The sequence below is a fragment of the Oncorhynchus masou genome, chromosome 13 (assembly GCF_036934945.1).
Source record: "Oncorhynchus masou masou isolate Uvic2021 chromosome 13, UVic_Omas_1.1, whole genome shotgun sequence".
NCBI lineage: Eukaryota > Metazoa > Chordata > Actinopteri > Salmoniformes > Salmonidae > Oncorhynchus > Oncorhynchus masou.
The window spans coordinates 8,396,925-8,419,860 of NC_088224.1; the positions used below are offsets into that span (position 1 = coordinate 8,396,925).

Here is a 22,936-nt window from a genome sequence, read left to right on the forward strand (position 1 = left end):
CAGGTCCAGTAGGTTACCAGTGGCAACATCTATGGAGATGATCAATCAGCCAATCAATCAGTCAAGTCAGTAATGTGTTGAGTATTTCCAGTTTGATGCCAACTGCTTACAGAAACTCAGGCCTAAATGCCATGGATCCAATCAAGGCCACAGTAAGAAAACACAAAGGAACAAACACGATCAAAAGAGAAGACAGAGGAGGAAGGGAGATGATAAAGACATTTATTCTGATAACATTATACTATAAATACTATAATATACTATAAACAAGGTATTGTGTGTCTGCATCAGATAAAGACAGTGTGTCTCTGTGGCTGGCAGCCCAATTCTGATATTTCTTCCACTAAATTAGTCTTTTGACCAATTTCATCAAACTTTTTCATATCAGATCTTTTTTATTATTTTAATATTTTTTTTTGGAGCTGATCCGATTGGTCAAAATACCAAAATGGGGAGGATCTGTGTAAATGCAGCCTGTGTCTCTCGCTGTGTGTGTCCGCGTGTCGCCTCACTTCCTCCTTTGAGACTGGGTAGGCTGTTAGATCTTTCTGACTGGGAACTGTTGGTTGCTTCTCCAGCTGAGCTGGACTTCATCTTCTCCTCTTCCTCTACAAGACACATAAAAAAATATATATATATAAATAATAATACCACCGTCTACACACCCAGAAATACAAAAAAAAAATGTGACCTTGTGTAAATGTAAGTGTGTGTGTGTGCACGTGCCCATCTCCTGGGTTGTGTGTAATATGGGATTGAATAGCTCCTACCTTCCTTAGCAACCTGCCACAACTCAAAGGCCACTCTAAAGGCCTGTGCTACAGTCAGAGTCACTGCCTGGGCCTTAGGGGAGGAAAAAACACCATTCACAAAGTTGTTATAATGCTATAAGACCCAATGATACGACATTAACTTTCATTAGCAATCAAAGGACACTGAGAGCCAACGGCCTAGTCCCTGCCTAGGTCTTAGGGGAGAGGGGGACCATGCATAGCCTGTTATAAGGCGACATAAAAACATGTATCGAAGGAATAATGCACTTTGTTTCTTCTTCATTAGTCCACTGTCCATAGTGTCCCAACTTTAAAAATAAAACAAGTAATTGTACCACATCATGATGTGTTAATCCCATTAAAACACACTGAACTAAAAAATATAAATGCAACATGTAAATGTTCTACTGTATTATCGACTGTATGTTCTGTTTATTCCATGTGTAACTCTTGTGTTGTTGTATGGGTCGAATTTGCTACGCTTTATCTTGGCCAGGTCGCAGTTGCAAATGAGACCTTGTTCTCAACTAGCCTACCTGGTTAAATAAAGGTGAAATAAATAAATACATTGTTTAATCCCATGTTTCATGAGCTGAAATAAAAGATCCCAGAAATGTTCCACATGCACAAAAAAGCATATTTCTCTCAAATGTTGGGCACAAAATGTGTTTATATCCCTGTCAGTGAGCATTTCTCCTTTGCCAATATAATCCATCCACCTGACAGGTGTGGCATATCAAGAAGCGTATTAAACAGCATGATTATTACACAGGTGCACCTTGTGCTGGGGGACAATAGAAGGCCACTATAATGTGCAGTTTTGTCACAATACATACACTGCCTTGGGAAAGTATTCAGACCCCTTTGTTAGGTCGCAGCCTTATTCTAAAATGGATTCTACACACAATACTCCATAATGACAAAGCAAAAACAGGTTTTTAGATTTTTTTTCTCTATATTATAAACAAATTATTATTTTTTCAAATAATAGTAATATGACATTTACATAAGTATTCAGATCCTTTACTCAGTACTTTGTTGAAGCACCTTTGGCAGCAATTACAGCCTCGAGTCTTCTTGGGTATGACACTACAAGCTTGGCACACCTGCATTTGGGGAGTTTCTCCTATTCTTCTCTGCAGATCTTCTCAACCTCTGTCAGGTTGGAGGGGGAGCGTCTCTGCACAGCTATTTTCAGGTCTCTCCAGAGATGTTCGATCGGGTTCAAGTCTGGGCTCTGGCTGGGCCACAAGACCATGCAGAGACTTGTCCCGAACCCACAAACACATTGTCTTGGTTGTGTGCTTAGGGTCATTGTCCTGTTGGAAGGTGAACCTTTACCCCAGTCTGAGGTCATGAGCGCTCTGGAGCAGGTTTTCATTAAGGATCACTCTGTACTCCGTTCATCTTTTAAAAATGTTAATAAATGTAAAACCCCCCCCCATCTTTGCCTCGATCCTGACTAGTCTCCCCTTCCCTGAAAAACATCCCCACATCATGATGCTGCCACCACCATGCTTCACTGTAGGAATGATGCCAGGTTTCCTCTAGACGTGACGCTTGGCATTCAGGCCAAATAGTTCAATCTTGGTTTCATCAGACCAGAGAATCTTGTTTCTCATGACCTGGGTCCTGACAGACATGTGAAACATTTTGAGACTACATCGACAGTGGACTAGTGAAGAAAATACTGATAGCTAGTTTGAGGGGATTATTCCTTTACCAGTCGAAGCCACTGTCATCAAAGCTAACCTTGGGACCAAAGATAGAACGTTTTAAAAAAGACTACTTAAATCGAACCACACATTGACCGAGAGATGTAAAATATCACCGGCATCGTTTACTCTCAATGACCTTGTCAACCTTGATGGCCTGTAACAAAATATTTTCTCTCAGTCAGGAGCAAAGCGTATAAATACACCACTGTGGATACATTCACACAGTTGGGAGAGCTACAGTGTTGGCAGACCGTCAAAGGTTATTAGTATCCAATCTCTCTCCTGAAGAGAGAGGGGGGGGGGGGTATTGGGTTATACGAGAGACGACAGGGTGAGTTAGGAGGGAAGATGAGGAGATTGACAGCAACACAGGAAGTTGAAGGGGGACGAGGAGCGAAACCTAATGTTTGTCCCGGGGGGAGACGGAACGAGAGAAGGCAACAGTCAGATGAAGGGATTGGGGGAACGGTAATCTTGGAAGCAAACGGGTAACATGTTCTATCTAAGGCAGGCTTTTGTTCCAACCCTGCTCCAATACACCCGATTCGGGTGCTCAAAGTCCTGCTGAGCGTTGGGTTAGTACAGAGTGGAACAAAAAACCACTGCACACCTGTAGTTGGGACGCATTTCTGTGTCTAACCTCCAGCCTTTCTGAAAGACAGACGGATAGTTAAAAGCTCCAGATAGACGTTCTCTATACTGAGCAGATCCCCACCCGGTACCTTCAGATTATAGGGGTTGTTGTGGTGTCAGTTCACACTCACCACTTTCCTCTTGGGGCAGAGGTAGGCGTGGCACTCCAGTGTTCCGTTGAGGGTGTTCTGGGAAATGTAGGCAAACACCTTGTCGTGCAGCTTGTCCGCCGTGCAGTAGGATATCCTGCGGGACACGGGGCAAAGGTGAAAGGTCAGAGGGCATTATAAAGTCAGACGTTACAGTTACGGGTCGGGTGGCAAGTGTCCTCTGTGACAAACCAGGATGCCATAAAAGGTTAGGTCAACGTGTGGGAACAAAGGTTCCGGCAGTGTGTGTGTGTGTGTGTGTGTGTGTGTGTGTGTGTGTGTGTGTGTGTGTGTGTGTGTGTGTGTGTGTGTGTGTGTGTGTGTGTGTGTGTGTGTGTGTGTGGCCACCCAGCTCTGTACAGATCAGGTCTCCTGTAGGGAGCTGTATTTTCAAAAACATTCCACCTTCCCACCTCCTCTTCTCCTTCCCACACTCCTCTCCTTTCCATCTCCTTCCCACACTCCTCTCCTTTCCATCTCCTTCCCACACTCCTCTCCTTTCCATCTCCTTCCCACACTCCTCTCCTTTCCATCTCCTTCCCACACTCCTCTCCTTTCCATCTCCTTCCCACACTCCTCTCCTTTCCATCTCCTTCCCCACACTCCTCTCCTTTCCATCTCCTTCCCACACTCCTCTCCTTTCCATCTCCTTCCCACACTCCTCTCCTTTCCATCTCCTTCCCACACTCCTCTCCCCTCCTCTTCTCATTCCCACACTCCTCTCCCCTCCTCTTCTCCTTCCCACACTCCTCTCCCCTCCTCTTCTCCTTCCCACACTCCTCTCCTTTCCATCTCCTTCCCACACTCCTCTCCCCTCCTCTTCTCATTCCCACACTCCTCTCCCCTCCTCTTCTCATTCCCACACTCCTCTCCCCTCCTCTTCTCCTTCCCACACTCCTCTCCCCTCCTCTTCTCATTCCCACACTCCTCTCCCCTCCTCTTCTCATTCCCACACTCCTCTCCCCTCCTCTTCTCCTTCCCACACTCCTCTCCCCTCCTCTTCTCATTCCCACACTCCCTCTCCCCTCCTCTTCTCCTTCCCACACTCCTCTCCCCTCCTCTTCTCATTCCCACACTCCTCTCCCCTCCTCTTCTCCTTCCCACACTCCTCTCCCCTCCTCTTCTCCTTCCCACACTCCTCTCCTCTCCTCTTCTCCTTCCCACACTCCTCCCCTCCTCTCCTCCTCCTCTCCTTCCCACACTCCTCCCCCCTCCTCTTCTCCTTCCCACACTCCTCTCCCCTCCTCTCCCTTCCCACACTCCTCCTTTCCCACACTCCTTCCCTCCTCCTCCCTTCTCCTCCTTCCCACACTCATCTCCTTTCCATCTCCTTCCCACACTCCTCTCCTTTCCATCTCCTTCCCACACTCCTCTCCTTTCCATCTCCTTCCCACACTCCTCCTTTCCATTTCCATCTCCTTCCCACACTCCTCTCCTTTCCATCTCCTTCCCACACTCCTCTCCTTTCCATCTCCTTCCCACACTCCTCTCCTTTCCATCTCCTTCCCACCTCCCCTTCTCCTTCCCACCTTGGGCTTCCCTCCAAAGAAAAACAAGAAGTAGGTCAGCTGTGTTTGTACACATGAAGTCAATCTGTTTGTACTTTTGTCAAGGTAGAGGTCACACAACACAAATACAATTTGCAATCATTGTGGTAGGATACACAGCACAGCCTTACCTGTATATGGAGATGTTGTCTAGTAGCTGGTTGGTTAGACTGTCGTACAGCATTAAACCCTGAGGAGAAACCTTCAGAGACATCTTCTGAGGCTTCTGGCCTCCCGCTTTGGCCTGGAGGGGATAGAGTTGATGATGACAGAGAACATAGATTCATTACAAATACATTATTCCTAATGGTTTGATCTGGATCGATAAAGAGATGTTATAATAACAATAATGAGAGATGATGTATGACAATTTCCAAATAATATCACAAAATACATCATGGCTATCATCATCAGAGCTTACTAATAGATCTAGGATAAAATGAAACAACAAAATAATGATACCAATAAGGGTGAGATAATTGACAGTTGTTTTCTAAAGAGAAGGCCACATTATTCAATCATCTTGAAGTATTTATAAATAATTTTTTTATATTTTTTTTTTAGAAATGCTGTTTTTGAGAGCAGAAGCAATGAAGAGCCACTCCAAAAATGTGATCGCAATCTAAAACCAAGTGCTTAGGAACTTCCTGTGCTTTGAACTTCCAGTCTCTCCTATTTCCTGTATGACATCACAGCTCACCGTGGCAACAATCCTCTTGACGGCAGCTGCTGATAGGTCCTCTCCTTTGGGCTGATCAACCAGGGTCATGCCTAGGTGACGGAGGTTAAACGTCATGCCATCTACAACAGTCTCTGTTATGTCTGTCCAGTTCTCAGGAAGTTCTGGAGAAGGGAGAGAGAGAGCGAGAAAGGTAGGGAGGGAGAAAGAGAGGTAGGGAGGGAGGGAGAAAGAGAGGGAGGGAGGGAGAAAGAGAGAGAGAGAGGGAGGGAGAAAGAGAGAGGTAGGGATGGAGAAAGAGAGGTAGGGAGGAAGAGAGAGAGAGGTAGGGAGGGAATAAGAGAGAGAGGTAGGGAGGGAGGGAGAAAGAGAGAGAGAGAGGTAGGTAGGGAGGGAGGGAGAAAGAGAGGGAGGGAGGGAGAAAGAGAGGGAGGGAGGGAGAAAGAGAGAGAGTTTGGGAGGGAATAAGAGAGAGAGGTAGGTAGGGAGGGAATAAGAGAGAGAGGTAGGGAGGGAGAAAGAGAGAGAGGTAGGGAGGGAGGGAGAAAGAGAGAGAGAGAGGTAGGTAGGGAGGGAATAAGAGAGAGAGGTAGGGAGAAAGAGAGAGAGGTAGGTAGGGAGAGAGAAAGAAAGAGAGAGAGGTAGGTAGGGAGAGAATAAGAGAGAGAGGTTGGTAGGGAGGGAATAAGAGAGAGAGAGGTAGGTAGGGAGAAAGAGAGAGAGAGGTAGGTAGGGAGGGAATAAGAGAGAGGTAGGTAGGGAGGGAATAAGAGAGAGAGGTAGGGAGGGAGGGAATAAGAGAGAGAGAGGGAGGGAATAAGAGAGAAAGGTAGGTAGGGAGGGAATAAGAGAGACAGGTAGGTGGGGAGGGAATAAGAGAGAGAGAGAGGGAGGGAGAAAGAGAGGTAGGTAGGGAGAAAGAGAGAGAGGTAGGGAGGGAATAAGAGAGAGAGGTAGGGAGGGAGGGAATAAGAGAGAGAGGTAGGGAGGGAGGGAGAAAGAGAGAGAGAGAGGTAGGTAGGGAGGGAGGGAGAAAGAGAGAGAGGTAGGGAGGGAGGGAGAAAGAGAGAGGGAGAGGTAGGTAGGGAGGGAGGGAGAAAGAGAGAGAGGGTAGGGAGGGAGGGAGGGAGAAAGAGAGAGAGGTAGGGGGAGGGAGGGAGAAAGAGAGAGAGGTAGGGAGGGAGGGAGAAAGAGAGAGAGGTAGGGAGGGAGGGAGAAAGAGAGAGAGAGGGAGGTAGGGAGGGAGAGAGAGAGAGAGAGAGAGGTAGGGAGGGAATAAGAGAGAGAGGTAGGTGGGGAGGGAGTTCAGAGGTTATAAGAGAGTGAGGAATCATGTTTGAGAACAGGATCAATATTATGTATAAGATCGATACAGGTGGCTGTATGTCTGCTTCTAAAATAGTGTTTTCTGTTGCGTCAGCTGACCAGGTGGCCTCAGACAATCTCGCAGGTGAAGAAGCCAGATACGGAGGTCCTGGGCTGGCGTGATTACACATGGTCTGCAGTTGTGAGGCCGGTTGGACATACAGCCAAATTCTCTAAAACAACTTTGGAGGTGGCTTATGGTAGAGAAATTAACATTAAATTCTCTAGCAACAGCTCTTGTGGAAATTCCTCCAGTCAGCAAAACTGTGGCATTGTGTTTTGTGACAAAACTGCACCTTTTAGAGTGGCCTTTTATTGTCCCCAGCACAAGGTGCACCTGTGTAATGATCATGCTGTTTAATCAGCTTCTTGATATGCCACACCTGTCAGGTGGATTATCTTGGCAAAGGAGAAAGGCTCACTAACAGGGACATAAACAAATTTGTGCACAAAATATGAGAAATAAGCTTGTATGGAACATTTCTGGGATATTTTATTTATTTCAGCTCATGAAACAACAATATTATATTTTTGTTCAGTATAAATATTTTCAGTCAGAACTAACCTATGGCTGACCTGTATTTAGTAAAAAATGATTTAACCTTTAATTAGTTTATTAAGAACAAATTCTTATTTACAATGACGGCCTATCGGGGAACAGTGGGGTAACTGCCTTGTTCAGTGGCAGAATGACAGTTTGGGGATTCGATCTAGTAACATTTCGGTTACTGGCCCAATGCTACCTGCTGCCCCAAAAAGGTTTTTGTAAAAGAGGGAAAAACATTGAGGAGGAGAAAGCAGGATAAAAAAACAACTATAAAAACATCTTGTACACTTGAACCTTGACATGCAATGATAAGAGACGTTTATCTTTCCAGAGTTCCCGTCATTTTGTTTATTCTTTTTTTTAGCTTGGGGTAAGTTATCCATAGTCATAGATCTAGGACCAGCTACCCTCTATGAAACAGTGGCCTGACGACTTCTAGCCTATTGCTCTATGGATCGCTAGCTACACCATTCATCATGGAGGGCAAAAAAAAACAACTTTAGTGTAGCGTGGCAATTGGCCAGAGTGATTGTGGATGGGTAGCCTGGCAAATGAAAACCTTGACTGTAAAAATGAAGGCGCAAACCTGATCTCGTGTCTAGGTAACTTCATCCTTCTCCCATGTTTAATTGAAGGACAAAGACCTAAAGCCAAACAGGGGTACAGTGAGTAATATTAACTCTTGAAGGCCATCGTCTCATTCCTCATCTTTCCTGTGTGCCTGAAGAGGGGAGCATGTACGTGGCTACGCAGACCCACAAGCCACTGCTGCCCCTCATGAGGAGTTCTGGTTTTCTGTGGCCCCCCCACCCCCATCAAAATTACCCATCCCTGGTCTACATAAAGTCTATGTAATCTAGGGACGTTGGATTAGGGGCTGATTTCTGACTGGGCTAACTGTCCAATGAAAACAGTGCTTCTTAGAAAATCTGAGGGGATTCAAGTTCACGTGAGGTTTCTGAGTGGAAGTTGGAACTATAGATCAGATCACAGTGACACACACGAAGATAAGCAGGACTGTCGACCACTCTGTCCCAATGCAGACCAAAAGGTAAACAAACATTGCCACAGCAACAGGAAACCGCATCAGAGCCCTCTATCAACAAAAAAAACAGCCTATCAGAATCCAGGGATTTCAGGGTGGATATGAATGACTGAACAAACAATAATAGTGAATTCTCAGAACTCTTGTGGACTACTTCCTACAGGAAATAGAAAAACACAGGCTATACGAATGACAGTATTATTGAATTCACAGCACACGGACCAGGAAGGCCGTTTTCGAATGTTGAATTGTACCTTGCATGGTGTTTTTTTAGTTAGTTATATTAGATCTAGATCATGAACTGTTATCTTAGCAGGCGATATCAAATCAAGCATTCCATAAGATGGACAGACGTAACAATTAAAAAAAAGGCAAATTCAAGAAAAAAATATTCTTCCAAACTACAAAATACTTTATTTTTCCTCTCAAAAGTAAGAAAATCTATTCAAGAATTGACTACATTCTTCTTCTTTTTTTCTCTTAAAAAAAAGTGGTCTAAACAATTTACTGGGTTCAAAAACGCCATGACAGTGATATCAGATCATTTTCCGGCATCCTTCTTAATTACACCATCAGAAAATACACTTATATATGACCGTCGTGACACAGGTTAGTTTTACCCTACTGATGATGTGTTGTTGCAATAGTAATCCTAAGCGACAGAATATGGAGAATGAACAGAGTGCATCTTCAAGACTTGACATTTATTAAATACACAAATGGAGAGGGGGAAACAAAATCGAATCCTTTACAAATGTAGATAGAGAAAAGCCATCCCTTAATATAAATCGGGATGCTTTTAAAGGTGAGTGGAAGGATTCTCATACTCCGCAATAGTTTTATCCGAGTTACAAATTCAAATGAAAGAAAATCACAATTTTAGAAAAAGCCTAAAAAAAAATCTTTACAAAGTAAAGAACATACTATTTCTGAAATTGAACAGGAATATAATATTCTACTTTTGAAGAGGGCAACTACAGGTTAAACTCAAATAAAGCACACTATTTAATGGCAAACAAACAGTGGTAAATATCTCACGGCCCTCACAAAACAAATACACGCGCCAAACCAGTTATAATTTAAAAAAGATACAAATGTGTTAATAAGAAAACGCGATTAAAATGACAATTTCAAACGTTGTGAAAACCGATAGAAACGTGAATTTAAAAGTTGGACTGATCCTACAGCCTTCTTAGACTCAACAAGAGAAGCAATTATTAGCAGACAAAAAAATAAATCACAAAAAAAAGAGATCACCCAAGAATAAAAATGTAAATACAGTTTTGAAGCACCAGTAATAGACAGCTTTCCCTTCATTTTTGTTACGAAGTAGTGCCCTTGTTTACACAAATGACAACTCATACAAGAGTGTGCAAAGCTGTCATCAAGGCAAAGGTTGGCTACTTTGAAGAATCTAAAATGTATTTAGATGTGTTTTACACTTTTTTGGTTACTACATGATTCCATATATCTAATTTCATAATTTTGAGGTCTTCACTATTATTCTACAATGTAGAAAAATAAATTTTTATATTTATTCTCAGTACTACCAAATTACCCCACCGATGACATTCCTTTAAAAAAAAGTACACCCGGTCATTCCAGACTTTATATGAGCAGATACAACTTATAGAATAAAAACATTTGACATCTTCCTACGTCTTTTTTTAAATTTACCTTAATTATAATTCTTATTTTCAATGACAGCCTAGGAACAGTGGGTTAACTGCCTGTTCAGGGGCAGAACAACAGATTTGTACCTTGTCAGCTCAGCGATTCAAACTTGCAACCTTTCAGTTACTAGTCCAACGCTCTAACCACTAGGCTACCCTGCCGCCCCTCCACTCTAACCACTAGGCTACCCTGCCACCCCCCCACTCTAACCACTAGGCTACCCTGCCGCCTCTACACTCTAACCACTAGGCCACCCTGCCGCCTCTCCACTCTAACCACTAGGCTACCCTGCCGCCTCTCCACTCTAACCACTAGGCTACCCTGCCGCCTCTCCACTCTAACCACTAGGCTACCCTGCCGCCTCTCCACTCTACCCACTAGGCTACCCTGCCGCCTCTCCACTCTAACCACTAGGCTACCCTGCCGCCCCTCCACTCTAACCACTAGGCTACCCTGCCGCCTCTCCACTCTAACCACTAGGCTACCCTGCCGCCTCTCCACTCTACCCACTAGGCTACACTGCCGCCTCTCCACTCTACCCACTAGGCTACCCTGCCGCCCCTCCACTCTAACCACTAGGCTACCCTGCCGCCTCTCCCACTCTAACCACTAGGCTACCCTGCCACCCCCCCACTCTAACCACTAGGCTACCCTGCCGCCCCTCCACTCTAACCACTAGGCCACCCTGCCGTCTGAAGGTGGGTTTAACCTTTCAGGACTTGGAATTGTATCAACTCCTCACCAAAGGCTTTTTATTTTTTTTATTTTTTTTTTACCTGCGGCATATAGTTAGTGAAATGCACAAAAGAGGAACAATGGGTTCATATTGAAGATGGACATGCTCATCCCCAGTATCTGTCTACGTGTCTATTGTCTACTTTGGAGGTGGCTTATGGTAGAGAAACTAAGAACGTGAACAGCTTCATAGTTAAGAACACGATAACCACATTGAAGAAGATGTATTCTACAAGTATCACTTCCTAAGAAACACAACTTGGAACAATCCTTGGGATAACCTTTTAGAATTCACGGTGAGCTGTGATGTCATCCACGTGGAAAACTAAAAAGGCATAGAAACTGTAAATGACTTGGTAATAGGTAACACATTTATTTCCATGAAATTATTCAAAGCAATTTTTTAGATTGACCAATGTAGATATTTTCAAAACACTTGCAAATTTAAAAAAGTCACAAAGACATTTTTAATAGAAATATTTTAGACAGAGCAACCTTGAGGGAATCTTATTTGAGAAAAGGATGTTCATACAATAAGGAAGATATACAAAACCTTGCAGAGAGCATATCCAACTGACAATCTCCTAGATACTAGAAAAAAAATATTGACTACTGGAACCAATACTTCCAAAAGAAACTGACGTTGACACAAGATGGAGGGAAAGTTGGAGCAGAACTAACTAAATTAGTTAACTAAAATGTACATTTAATCCAGTATAAACTAAATGTATAGAATGCATTATTACACAAAATTCACAAATTCTACAGCACAATGGCAGAGTTCATTTTACGTTTAAACTAACAATGACTCAATATTCCACACCTTCTGTGAATGTTATAAAGTCCAAAAGTTATGGGTGTAAAGTCCAAAAAGTTAAAAAGTCCAAAAGTTATTAAATGGACTTTTAATCCATCTGTCTGCCTATTTCAAGACATGACATACAGCGCGAGAGCCGATGGATAGGACTTTCTCTTGGCAATCATCAGCAGCTGGGCAGGGATGGTGTTGTGGATGTTTGTGTGCATCTGTATGTTGTATTCGTTTATACGTGGATGTTTTGAATAGTTTAATAAAATATATATATATTTTTAAATTGAGTCAACCCATACTATAGGAATGGGGTTATGACAGAATTGATTTCACATGACTATAGATATACGGCACATTCAGAAAGGATTCAATCACGTTTTAACAATACAGACTTATTCTAAAATGGATTCAATTGTTTTGTTTTCCTCATCAATCTACACACAATACCCCATAATGACATCACAATACCCCATAATGACATCACAATACCCCATAATGACATCACAATACCCCATAATGACAAACCAAACACAGGTTTAGAAATATTTGCAAATTTCTATAAAAAAAAACAACGACTGAACTATCACTTTTAAATAAGAATTCAGACCTTTTACTCTGTACTTTGTTGAAACACCTTCGCCAGGGTTTATAGCCTCAAGTCTTCTTGGGTATGACGCTACAAGCTTGGCACACCTGTATTTGGGGAGTTTCTACCCAATGCCGCCACCACCATGCTTTACCGTAAGGATGCTGCCACCAACATGCTTCACCGTAGGGATGCTGCCACCACCTTGCTTCACTGTAGGGTTGGTGCCAGATTTCCTCCATACGTGACGGTTGGAATTCGGGCCAAAGAGTTCAATATTGGTATCATCAGACCAGAGAATCTTGTTTCTAATGGTCTGAGTCCTTCAGGTGCCTTCTGGCAAACTCCAAGCGGACCGTCATGTGCCTTTTACTGAGGAGTGGCTTCCGTCTGGCAACTCGACCATAATAATTGGTGGAGTGCTGCAGAAACGGTTGTCCTTCTGGAAGGCTCTCCCATCTCCACAGAGGAGCTCTGGAGCTCTGTCAGAGTGACCATTGGGTTCTTGGTCACCTCCCTGATCAAGGCCCTTCTCCCCGACTGCTCAGTTTGTCCGGGCGGCCAGCTCTAAGAAGAGTCTTCTTCCATTTAAGAATGATGGAGGCCACTGTGTTCTTGATGCAGAAATTTTTTGTACCCTTCCCCAGATCTGTGCCTCGACACAATCCTGTCTCGGAGCTCTACGGACTATTCCTTCGACCTCATGGCTTGTTTTTTTGCTCTGACATGCACAGTCAACTGTGGGACCGTATATAGACAAGTGAAAAAGTCAAGGGGTCTGAATACTTTACAAATGCACTGTAGATACCATAGGAGTGACTGAACAAATGTGATTGAACTATATGACCCAATGAGATCCTATTAAATGACAAATTAGAATTTTAGTTCCTAATTTTACGGTACGCACTTTTGGAATAAGCCGAGCCTTGTAGTACTGTGTATTAAATAAGAGCTTATGGGAAAAGAGGACAAACAATACCATCAGTGATCTGGCCTCAAATTGAGTAATATTGCCCAATGGTCCCATACACCAGAGAACGTGGCTTGAACCTCAACCCATTTCAATAAAAACATTTAAAAAACCTCTCTAACCCAAAAGCCATCTGTTTTGACATGGGACGAGGGATGGCGAGGTGTGTTGTATAACGTTGCCCTGGGCGTTGCAGAGAAAAAGAAAACAGAAGTTTATACTAAGGTCACTCATCCCTTTGTTGAGTTTAGGATTTTGGGAGAAATTAAAACAGATATCAGCGCCTCCAAAGGAGGAAGTTGTCCCGAGTCCATAACGCCTGACCACGTCCTGCTGGGTATGAGACAGCGGTGACACACGAGGGCTTTTGACTTAACCTGGAGAACAGATTCAGACTACCCAGAAAGCCTAGAGACTCACTGCCAGTAGCTCTAAAATCAACATGACCTGCCCCTCTACCATACATCAGTTAAATCAACATGACCTGCCCCTCTACCCCTCTACCATACATCAGTTAAATCAACATGACCTGCCCCTCTACCCCTCTACCATACATCAGTTAAATCAACATGACCTACCCCTCTACCATACATCAGTTATATCAACATGACCTGCCCCTCTACCCCTCTACCATACATCAGTTACATCAACATGACCTGCCCCTCTACACCTCTACCATACATCAGTTATATCAACATGACTTACCCTCTACCATACATCAGTTAAATAAACATGACCTACCCTCTACCATACATCAGTTATATCAACATGACCTGTCCCTCTACACCTCTACAATACATCAGTTAAATCAACATGACCTACCCCTCTACCATACATCAGTTATATCAACATGATCTGCCCCTCTACACCTCTACCATACATCAGTTATATCAACATGACCTGCCCCTCTACCATACATCAGTTATATCAACATGACCTGCCCCTCTACACCTCTACCATACATCAGTTATATCAACATGACCTGCCCCTCTACCATACATCAGTTATATCAACATGACCTGCCATACCAGTTATATCTCTACCATACATCAGTTATATCAACATGACCTGCCCCTCTACCCCTCTACCATACATCAGTTATATCAACATGACCTGCCCCTCTACCATACATCAGTTATATCAACATGATCTACCCCTCTACCCCTCTACCATACATCAGTTATATCAACATGATCTACCCCTCTACCATACATCAGTTATATCAACATGACCTGCCCCTCTACCATACATCAGTTATATCAACATGACCTGCCCCTCTACCATACATCAGTTATATCAACATGACCTGCCCCTCTACCATACATCAGTTATATCAACATGACCTGCCCCTCTACCCCTCTACCATACATCAGTTATATCAACATGACCTGCCCCTCTACCCTGTAGCCATGGTGACTACCTCCTAAAGTAAAAGGTAAAAAATGAAATACATCATAATTGGTGTTAATTAACATGAACAGACTGAATACCTGACTTTGTGAGTTGTTTATATAAAACATCGAGAAGTGGGCCTGTAATGCATGTTATATCGTGTTAACCTTGGAAGAAGCACAAGCAGTTCCCAAACGTGAACCCGGCCATGCTGTGGATCAGAGAGGAAGAGGCAACATGACCTAGGCCCAAATCTGTCTGCTCTAGCAGGTCCCAGAATCTGTCTGCTCTAGCAGGTGGAGGCCCAAAATCTGTCTGCTCTAGCAGGTGGAGGCCCAAAATCATCTGCTCTAGCAGGTGGAGGCCAGAATCTGTCTGCTCCAGCAGGTGGAGGCCCCAAATCTGTCTGCTCTAGCAGGTAGAGGCCCAGAATCTGTCTGCTCCAGCAGGTGGAGGCCAAAATCTGTCTGCTCTAGCAGGTGGAGGCCCAAAATCTGTCTGCTCTAGCAGGTGGGGCCCAAAATCTGTCTGCTCATCAGGTAGGCCTCAACATGTCTGCTCTAGCAGGTGGAGGCCCAAAATCTGTCTGCTCTAGCAGGTGGAGGCCCAAAATCTGTCTGCTCTAGCAGGTGGAGGCAAAATCTGTCTGCTCTAGCAGGTGGAGGCCCAAAATCTGTCTGCTCTAGCAGGTGGAGGCCAGTAAAATCTGTATGCTCTAGCAGGTGGAGGCCCAAAATCTGTCTGCTCTAGCAGGTGGAATTCTCTCTTTTGCTCTCACATCAATGAGACTGTTGAATTTGGTAAAAAATAAAAATGACATGGCTTATTTGCTGAGGTTTATTTGATTGAATGGAAGTTCCGTAATGCTAAGGCTGCTTCGATACATCATATAATTATCACATGACAACCCAGACTCTCTCTATCAGAACTGGGCAGTTGTATCAACATGTGCCCTGCCCTCACATTGGCTAGATATATGTTTTTATTGGAACAGGGAAGATATATTGAGACCTAGGTCTCTTTTTCCAAATGTGCCTTACATAAAAAACACAAATTACATCATTTTTGTCAGGATTTGGCCAGGGTTGTTCCGGGTTTTTGTCAGTAGATGTCCCCATTGTGCTATTTGTCCCATGATTTTCCCTTGATCCCCATTATTGTTTGCACCTGTGTCTGCCCCTCTGTATTTAAACCCTTTGTTTCCCTCAATTCTGTTATATGTTTGTATGTTAGCACCCTGCCCATAGTGTTCTGTGTGCTATTGTCATTCCGGGTGACGTTCTTGTGGTATTCTGTTTTTTGTTTTAGTTTATTTTTGGTGAGTTTCTTTTGAGTTCTTTTGTGTTTTACCTACCACCTTTTGGATTTGCCATTTTTGTATTTTAGGATTTTTTCTTTATTAAATACAACATCTTAAGTACTGCTGTGTCTGCCTCATCTTCTGGGTTCTGCTGTCTATATCAACAGTTGGTTAAGTGACTGTTTCTCACTCCGGAGACCCAGGTTAAACCGGGTCCTGACAGAAACACAGAGCCAAAATGAACCCATCAGCCATTCCCAGGACCTTTTGCCACGCTGTCCCACCACCAGGAGACTGTCCAACGCCATGACCGCCCTGGTTCAGCAAGAGGCCTTAATGGCTAGTTATCATCACATGACCTGCCCTCTACACCTCTACCATACATCAGTTATATCAACTGACTTCCATCTTCTGTCAAGATGACCTGACTTCAAATATCTGATCAGTTATATCAACAGTTCCCGTCCCAGTACCTCAAGTTCACGTACATCAGTTAACCCCCTCTGAACCTGACTTCCACCTCCCCTACGGTTCTCAGGTGATCCAAGTGCTTGTAAAGGGTTATACTCAATGTTCTCTCTCCTTTGAGCTGCAACCCTCTACCATCCACCGAGGTCTAAGATCGCATATATCATCACCCTGCTGTCGGAAAAGCCCTGGCCTGGGCTACATCAGTTATATGCCCATAGTTCCTGCTGTGCCAGCTACTCTGCCTTTGCTGAGGAATTCAAACGAGTGTTTCAAGGCCCAAGCAGTGGTTCTGACTCAGCCAAACAGCTCCTGACTCTCCATCAGGTTATATCAGCGTGACGGACTATGCCATCCAGTTCCGCACGGTGGCAGCAGCAGTTAACAACGAGGCGCTCACGGTGTGCTTTCTGAAAGGCCTTTCCGACACATCCAGATAACTGGCAACATGAACCACCCCTCAATCTCGAGTCCCTGATCAGTTATATCACGCATGACCAGCCCTCTACCAGAACTCAACCGTAGACCTCATCAGTTATATCAACATGACCTCCGAGTCCCCTACCATACATATCATATCAACATCCACCTACCCATGCAGATTGGACGCATCTCCCAGTTATATCAACATGACCTACCCCTCTACCATACATCAGTTATATCAACATGACCTGCCCCTCTACCCTCTACCATACATCAGTTATATCAACATGACCTGAGTCCCCACCATACATCAGTTATCATCACTGACCTCCACTCTACCCCATCAGATACGATCTCCCAGGCTGAGAGACCATGAGGATCAGTTATATCAAACATGACCATTTCCGCCCACGTCCCGGGCTCCAGGGAAACGCCAACATCTGTCCCGTACAGACCGGGGGAACTGTAATCAAACATAACTTCCTCCCATCCGTCCAACTCCCGTTGCTCATTCCAGTCACCCTCTCCTGGGACAACCATCAAGTTATTCAACATTGGTAGACTCTGGAGCCGCAGGTAACTTCATGGATGGTGTCTCAAGGAGAATGGCCTGTTCCCTCTGAACCTAAGTGACCCCATCAGGGTTATATCAACATGAAGCCTGGGATCTGGACTTGTCACTCTACCTACCTCCTTACATTTCAGTTTCACAACACCAGGAATTGATGAACTCTCATTTGATCATCCTGTTCCGAGTTCCCTCTGTCCTTGGATACCCCTGGCTTCACAGCCATAACCATCACATCGACTGGTCTATATCAACAGTGGGGTCCTACGTACCCTACTTGTATTTTCCAGAATTCCCCAGTTCTACTAGTCAAATCCATCGACCTGACCCCTCTACCCCCTGTTACCATACCTCAGTTATATCAAACATGACCACCATGCTACCACCCCATAGATCTTAGATTGCCCCATCAACATGACCTTCCCCTCTACCCCCTACCATACATCAGGACATGACCTGCCCCTCTATCTCCCATACATCAGTTATATCAACATGACCTGCCCCTCTGCTATACCTACATCAAGGATATCTGGAAGCAGGCCCTGCCCCATCAACCCCTCTACCATACATCAGGGTTATTCTCCAACAAAGATGGTGGGTTACGTCCTTGCCCGACTACCATACTCAATGACATAACCGTGACCTGCCCGCTACCCTCTATGGCCATAGCATCGAGTTATCCAGGAAGCATGACCTAAGCCCCTTGACCCCTCGGAACCATACATCAGTTATATCAACATGACCTGGAAGACCCCTCTCCCCCTCTACACGCCTCACTTATATCAATACTTGGTGATGCCCTTCGGCCTGACCATACATCAGTTATATCCCAGCGGTGTTCCAAGCGCTCATAAACGATGTGCTTAGGGATATGCTTAACATATTTGTGTTCATCACTTGGATGACATCCCCATCTTTTCGAGCTCCCTTCAACCACACACTCAGTTATGTCAGACAAGTACTCAAACGCTCCTGGACAGCCATCAGTTATATCAAAATGTGAATTCCATTCATCCCGAGTACCATACATCAGTTATATCAACCCGGTGACCAAATGGACCCTAGGAAGGTAGGGGCTACCCCTCTACCATACATCCAACCCCTCTACCCTACATCCGTTAAGGATGTTAGCAACATTTCCTGGGCTTCACAAACTACATCAAGTTTATCAAGAACCTTTGGTGGCAGCTCCTCTCCAGCTTTAACCAAAGGTGGCATCAGTTATATCAACATGACCGGCCTTCCAAGGACTACAGCGCAGTTATATCAACTGCTCCCATCCTGATACTACCGATACATGAACCATTTATATCACGCATCAGAGGTGGTGTTGGAGCTGTCCTGTCTACCATAGAGGGTGAAGACAAGAAGCTTCATCCATACATCAGTTATATCACACCGCCTACTCCGACTGAGAGGAACTACCATGTGGGGGATCGTGATCAGCGGTTAAGATGGCATTGAAGGAATGAGACACTGGCTCTAGGGGGCCCCCTCCATCACCCGTTTCAAGTGCTTACGGACCACAAAATCTGGAGTTATATCAACATGACCTGCCCCTTGAACTCTACCAAGCTACATCAGTTATATCAACAATCGATTCCAGTTTATCCTCACCCTCGGCATCAGTTATATCAAACCGGATGCCCTGTCCCGAGTCTACGCCCTCTACCATACATCAGATACACGGACATGACCTGCCCCTGCTCAGTTAAGATTGTGGCCCGATCTCGTGGCATCAGTTATATCAACATGACCTGCCCTAAAGGAGGCCCTCAGTTATATCAACATGACCTGCCCCTCTACCATACATCAGTTATATCAACATGACCTGCCCCTCTACCCCTCCATCAGTTATATCAACATGACCTGCCCCTCTACCATACATCACCTATCATCCGGGCGTATGACCTTGGAGTTCATCCAGCTAAGTTCTGGTGGCCTACCATAAGATCAGTTATATCAACATGCCTGCCCCGTGTGCTACCAGGGCAAATCTTCTCACCATACATCAAGGACTTATATCCTTTACCTGTTCCCCACAGACCCTGGTCCCATATCTCATTGGTGATTACTGGACTCCTCCATCCCATGGTAAAAAATGAAATACATCATAATTTGTGTTAATTAACATGAACAGACTGAATACCTGACTTTGTGAGTTGTTTATATTAAAACATGTGAGAGTGGGCCTGTCAAGATGTGTGTTAACTTGAAGAGGTCCCAGTTCAGTTCCCAAGGTTTTGAACCCGGCCATGCTGTGGATCAGAGGGTAAGAGGCAAAAACAGAGAGATAATCTAGGCCCAAAATCTGTCTGCTCTAGCAGGTGGACAACCCAAAATCATGGTCTGCTCTAGCAGGTGGAGGCCCACAAATCTGTCTGCTCCAGCAGGTGGATGCCCCGCAAGTCAGTCTGCTCTAGCAGGTAGGAGGCCCAGAATCTGTCTGCTCCAGCAGGTGGAGGCCCAAAATCTGTCTGCTCTATGCAGGAGGAAGCCCAAAATCTGTCTGCTCTAGCAGGTGGAGGCAAGCCAACAGATCTGTCTGCTCTAGCAGGTGGAGGCCCAAAGACTGTCTGCTCTACGGGTGGAGTCTCGCAAGCCCCAAAATCTGTCCCTTCAAGGTGCCAGAGGCCCAGTTTCTTATCTGCTCTAGCAGGTGGAGGCCCAAATCTGTTAATGCTCATTTCATGTGGGGCTAAAACCTGTCTGCTCTCCCTTGTCCCGGCAGACAGATCTGTCCGCCTCGTGTCATTGGAGGCCCAAAATCTGTCTGCCGGATCTAGCAGGTGCAGCGGTCCTGGCAAATCTGTCTGGGAAGGCTCTCCTGAGCAGGTGGGGTTCCTGCAAACATCCTGGACCCTGACCTCATTCGTCAGTTCAGGGTCCTCCAAAATCTGGTAGCTCTAGCAGGTGGAGGCCTAAAATCTGTCATGATTTGGCCAGGGTTGTTCCGGGTTTCTGTCAGTAGATGTCCCCATTGTGTTTTGTCCCTGTGTTTTTCTCTTGACATCAATGAGACTGTTGAATTTGAATGTAAAAAAACCCTTTGTTTCCCTCAATGTGCATGGTTTATTTGCACCCTGCCCTAGTGTTCTGTTGATTGAATTCCGGAAGTTCTTGTGGTATTCTGGCTGTTTTAGTTTAGTGTAGTGATATAGTTCTTTTGTGTTTTACATGACAACCTTTTGACTTGCCATTTTTGTATTTTAGAACTGGGCCTGTTATTAAATACACCGTCTTAAGTACTGCTGTGTCTGCCTCATCATTGGCTAGATATATGTTTTTATTGGAACTCAGGGATATATTGAGACTGGTCTCTTTCCAAATGTGCCCAGGTTCGAAAAAACACAAATTACACACATTTTACAACAAAATATACTGTATATACACACGCATTAAAATACAAAAACACAGTCATGGGAAGCACAAGTATAAACATCACAAATTACCAAAAACAGTTACAGTCCTCCACAAATAAGTCCTCAATCAATACTCTAAAAACCGCCCGAACAATTAAGATAAAATATATTGTGAATTTTGTTACAGCGTTACGGTGCTTTGAAAGGGAGATGCACCTAGTTCGGTGGAGAACCTAGGAACTTTAAGAGTAATGTAGAGATCTATTAGCCTTAAGTGAAGTCCAACCAACCTGTTGATACAGGATGCAGTGATGAGTATTAAAAACTGCCATCTGTAACGAAAAACGAAAAAGCGAAAAAGGGCCCTATGGTAGACGGCATCCAAAAGGTTTAAGAGTAGCAGCAGCTGCACATTGATGAAATGATTTCACCATAATCACGGACTGATGAGGTGAATGAATCATCAGCTTCCTACTGCTTAGAGAATGACAATCTGTTTCTGTAGATAAAGTTGACTTTAAATCTTAGCTTCTCAACCAGCTCATCTACAGTCGGTTTGAAACGTCAAATCCTTATCAATTCAAATGCCTAAGTGTTTATATGCGGGAAGCATCCGTCATTCAAGCCAGAGCTCTTCCCCCCCCCCTTTCTTCAGTAAAGCAGCTCCAAAATACAGGTGTTTCAGCCTAGCAAACTGCTTCCTGTGGTGGTGGGGCAGCCAGCGGAAAACACGGAGCATAGGGGTTGGTAATGTTCTCTAGTTGCGCCGTGATTGGCTCAGTGGTCTGTCACTCATGGTGTCCTGTGTGAATTTATGTATGCTCTCTCTAATTCTCTCTTTCTTTCTCTCTCTCGGAGGACCTGAGCCCTAGGACCATGCCTCAGGACTAACTGGCCTGATGACTCCTTGCTGTCCCCAGTCCACCTGGCCGTGCTGCTGCTCCCGTTTCAACTGTTCTGACTGCGGCTATGGAACTCTGACCTGTTCACCGGATGTGCTACCTGTCCCAGACCTGCTGTTTTCAACTCTCTAGAGACAGCAGGAGCGGTAGAGATACGCTCAATGATCGGCTATGAAAAGCCAACTGACATTTACTCCTGAGGTGCTGACCTGTTGCACCCTCGACAACCACTGTGATTATTATTATTTGACCCTGCTGGTCATCTATGAACATTTGAACATCTTGGTCATGTTCTGCTATAATGTCCACCCGCACAACCAGAAACGGACTGGTCACCCCTCATATCCTGGTTCCTCTCTAGGTTTCTTCCTAGGTTCTGGCCTTTCTAGAGAGTTTGTCCTAGCCACCTGCATTGCTTGCTGTTTGGGGTTTTAGGCTGGGTTTCTGTACAGCACTTTGAGATATCAGCTGATATAAGAATAAATAAAATTTTATAAATAAATTTAATTGACACTAAGTCACCACCAAATCTACAGAGAGAGCTCGAAAATTCAAGCTTCTTGGGTGCTGCCATAAGAGTTACATTAGAAGTGCCCATCCAAGAAGGCTCAAGGTCATTGGCCACAGGTGAAATGACGTCACATCACGTTATATCTACAGTAGCTTTGATTGGACTGATCACGTCACCATCACACTTTCTAAATCTTAGCTTAGCAGTCATCATCATGAATCACGCCGACAATTTACTGGCAAATCCTTTTTAATCCTTGTCATACGAAGATAAATTTTAGATGAGCACCGATACGCTTTATCAGACATTGGACATAAACATTACACAACAAGTTGGAATTTGCAAATTCAACAAATCAGTGGTTTGGAAGGAATCAGTGGCTAACTGCAAGCATTGCTAAGCCATCACTCGCCTGCTATTCAGGACTGGGTGTGTTGACCAAGTCTGGGTTTAAGGGTTTCTTTTCCAAGTTTAAAAGGATAAACATTCAACATTGGCCTTGCTGTCAATCTAGCATGACTTCTGCCGCCCTCAAAACAACTGAAAACTCAAAAATCTGACTTCAGTGAGTTCAAGACAACTGGGTACTCGGGGAAAAATGAGATCCAACTGGAAAAATGCATGTTGACTGATCACTGACGTCACTGACCTTGTGTGTCCCCTCCCCTCAAAAGTTCCTAGTTGTCTTGAAAGCACCATGAATCCAGAGAATGCCAGACTGATGACAAAATTTGACAGCGAAGGACCGCCGCGCCACCTTCCTGTTCAAGTGAGCACA

General features: G+C 44.5%; 1 protein-coding gene across 2 annotated transcripts in view; it reads right to left on the reverse strand.

The window, feature by feature from the left end:
• Positions 1–22,936, reverse strand: part of ldlrap1a (low density lipoprotein receptor adaptor protein 1a) — a 31,990-nt gene that overhangs the window by 4,071 nt on the left and 4,983 nt on the right. For both annotated transcript variants that reach the window (XM_064982870.1, XM_064982869.1), the window contains exons 2-7: positions 5,521–5,663; positions 4,952–5,064; positions 3,256–3,370; positions 771–843; positions 513–608; positions 1–29 (exon numbers count right to left, since the gene is read on the reverse strand). The exon at positions 1–29 is cut by the window's left edge and continues 108 nt beyond it. In XM_064982870.1, coding sequence (XP_064838942.1) covers positions 1–29; positions 513–608; positions 771–843; positions 3,256–3,370; positions 4,952–5,064; positions 5,521–5,663 — 569 coding nt within the window. The remainder of the gene's footprint in view (positions 30–512; positions 609–770; positions 844–3,255; positions 3,371–4,951; positions 5,065–5,520; positions 5,664–22,936) is intronic.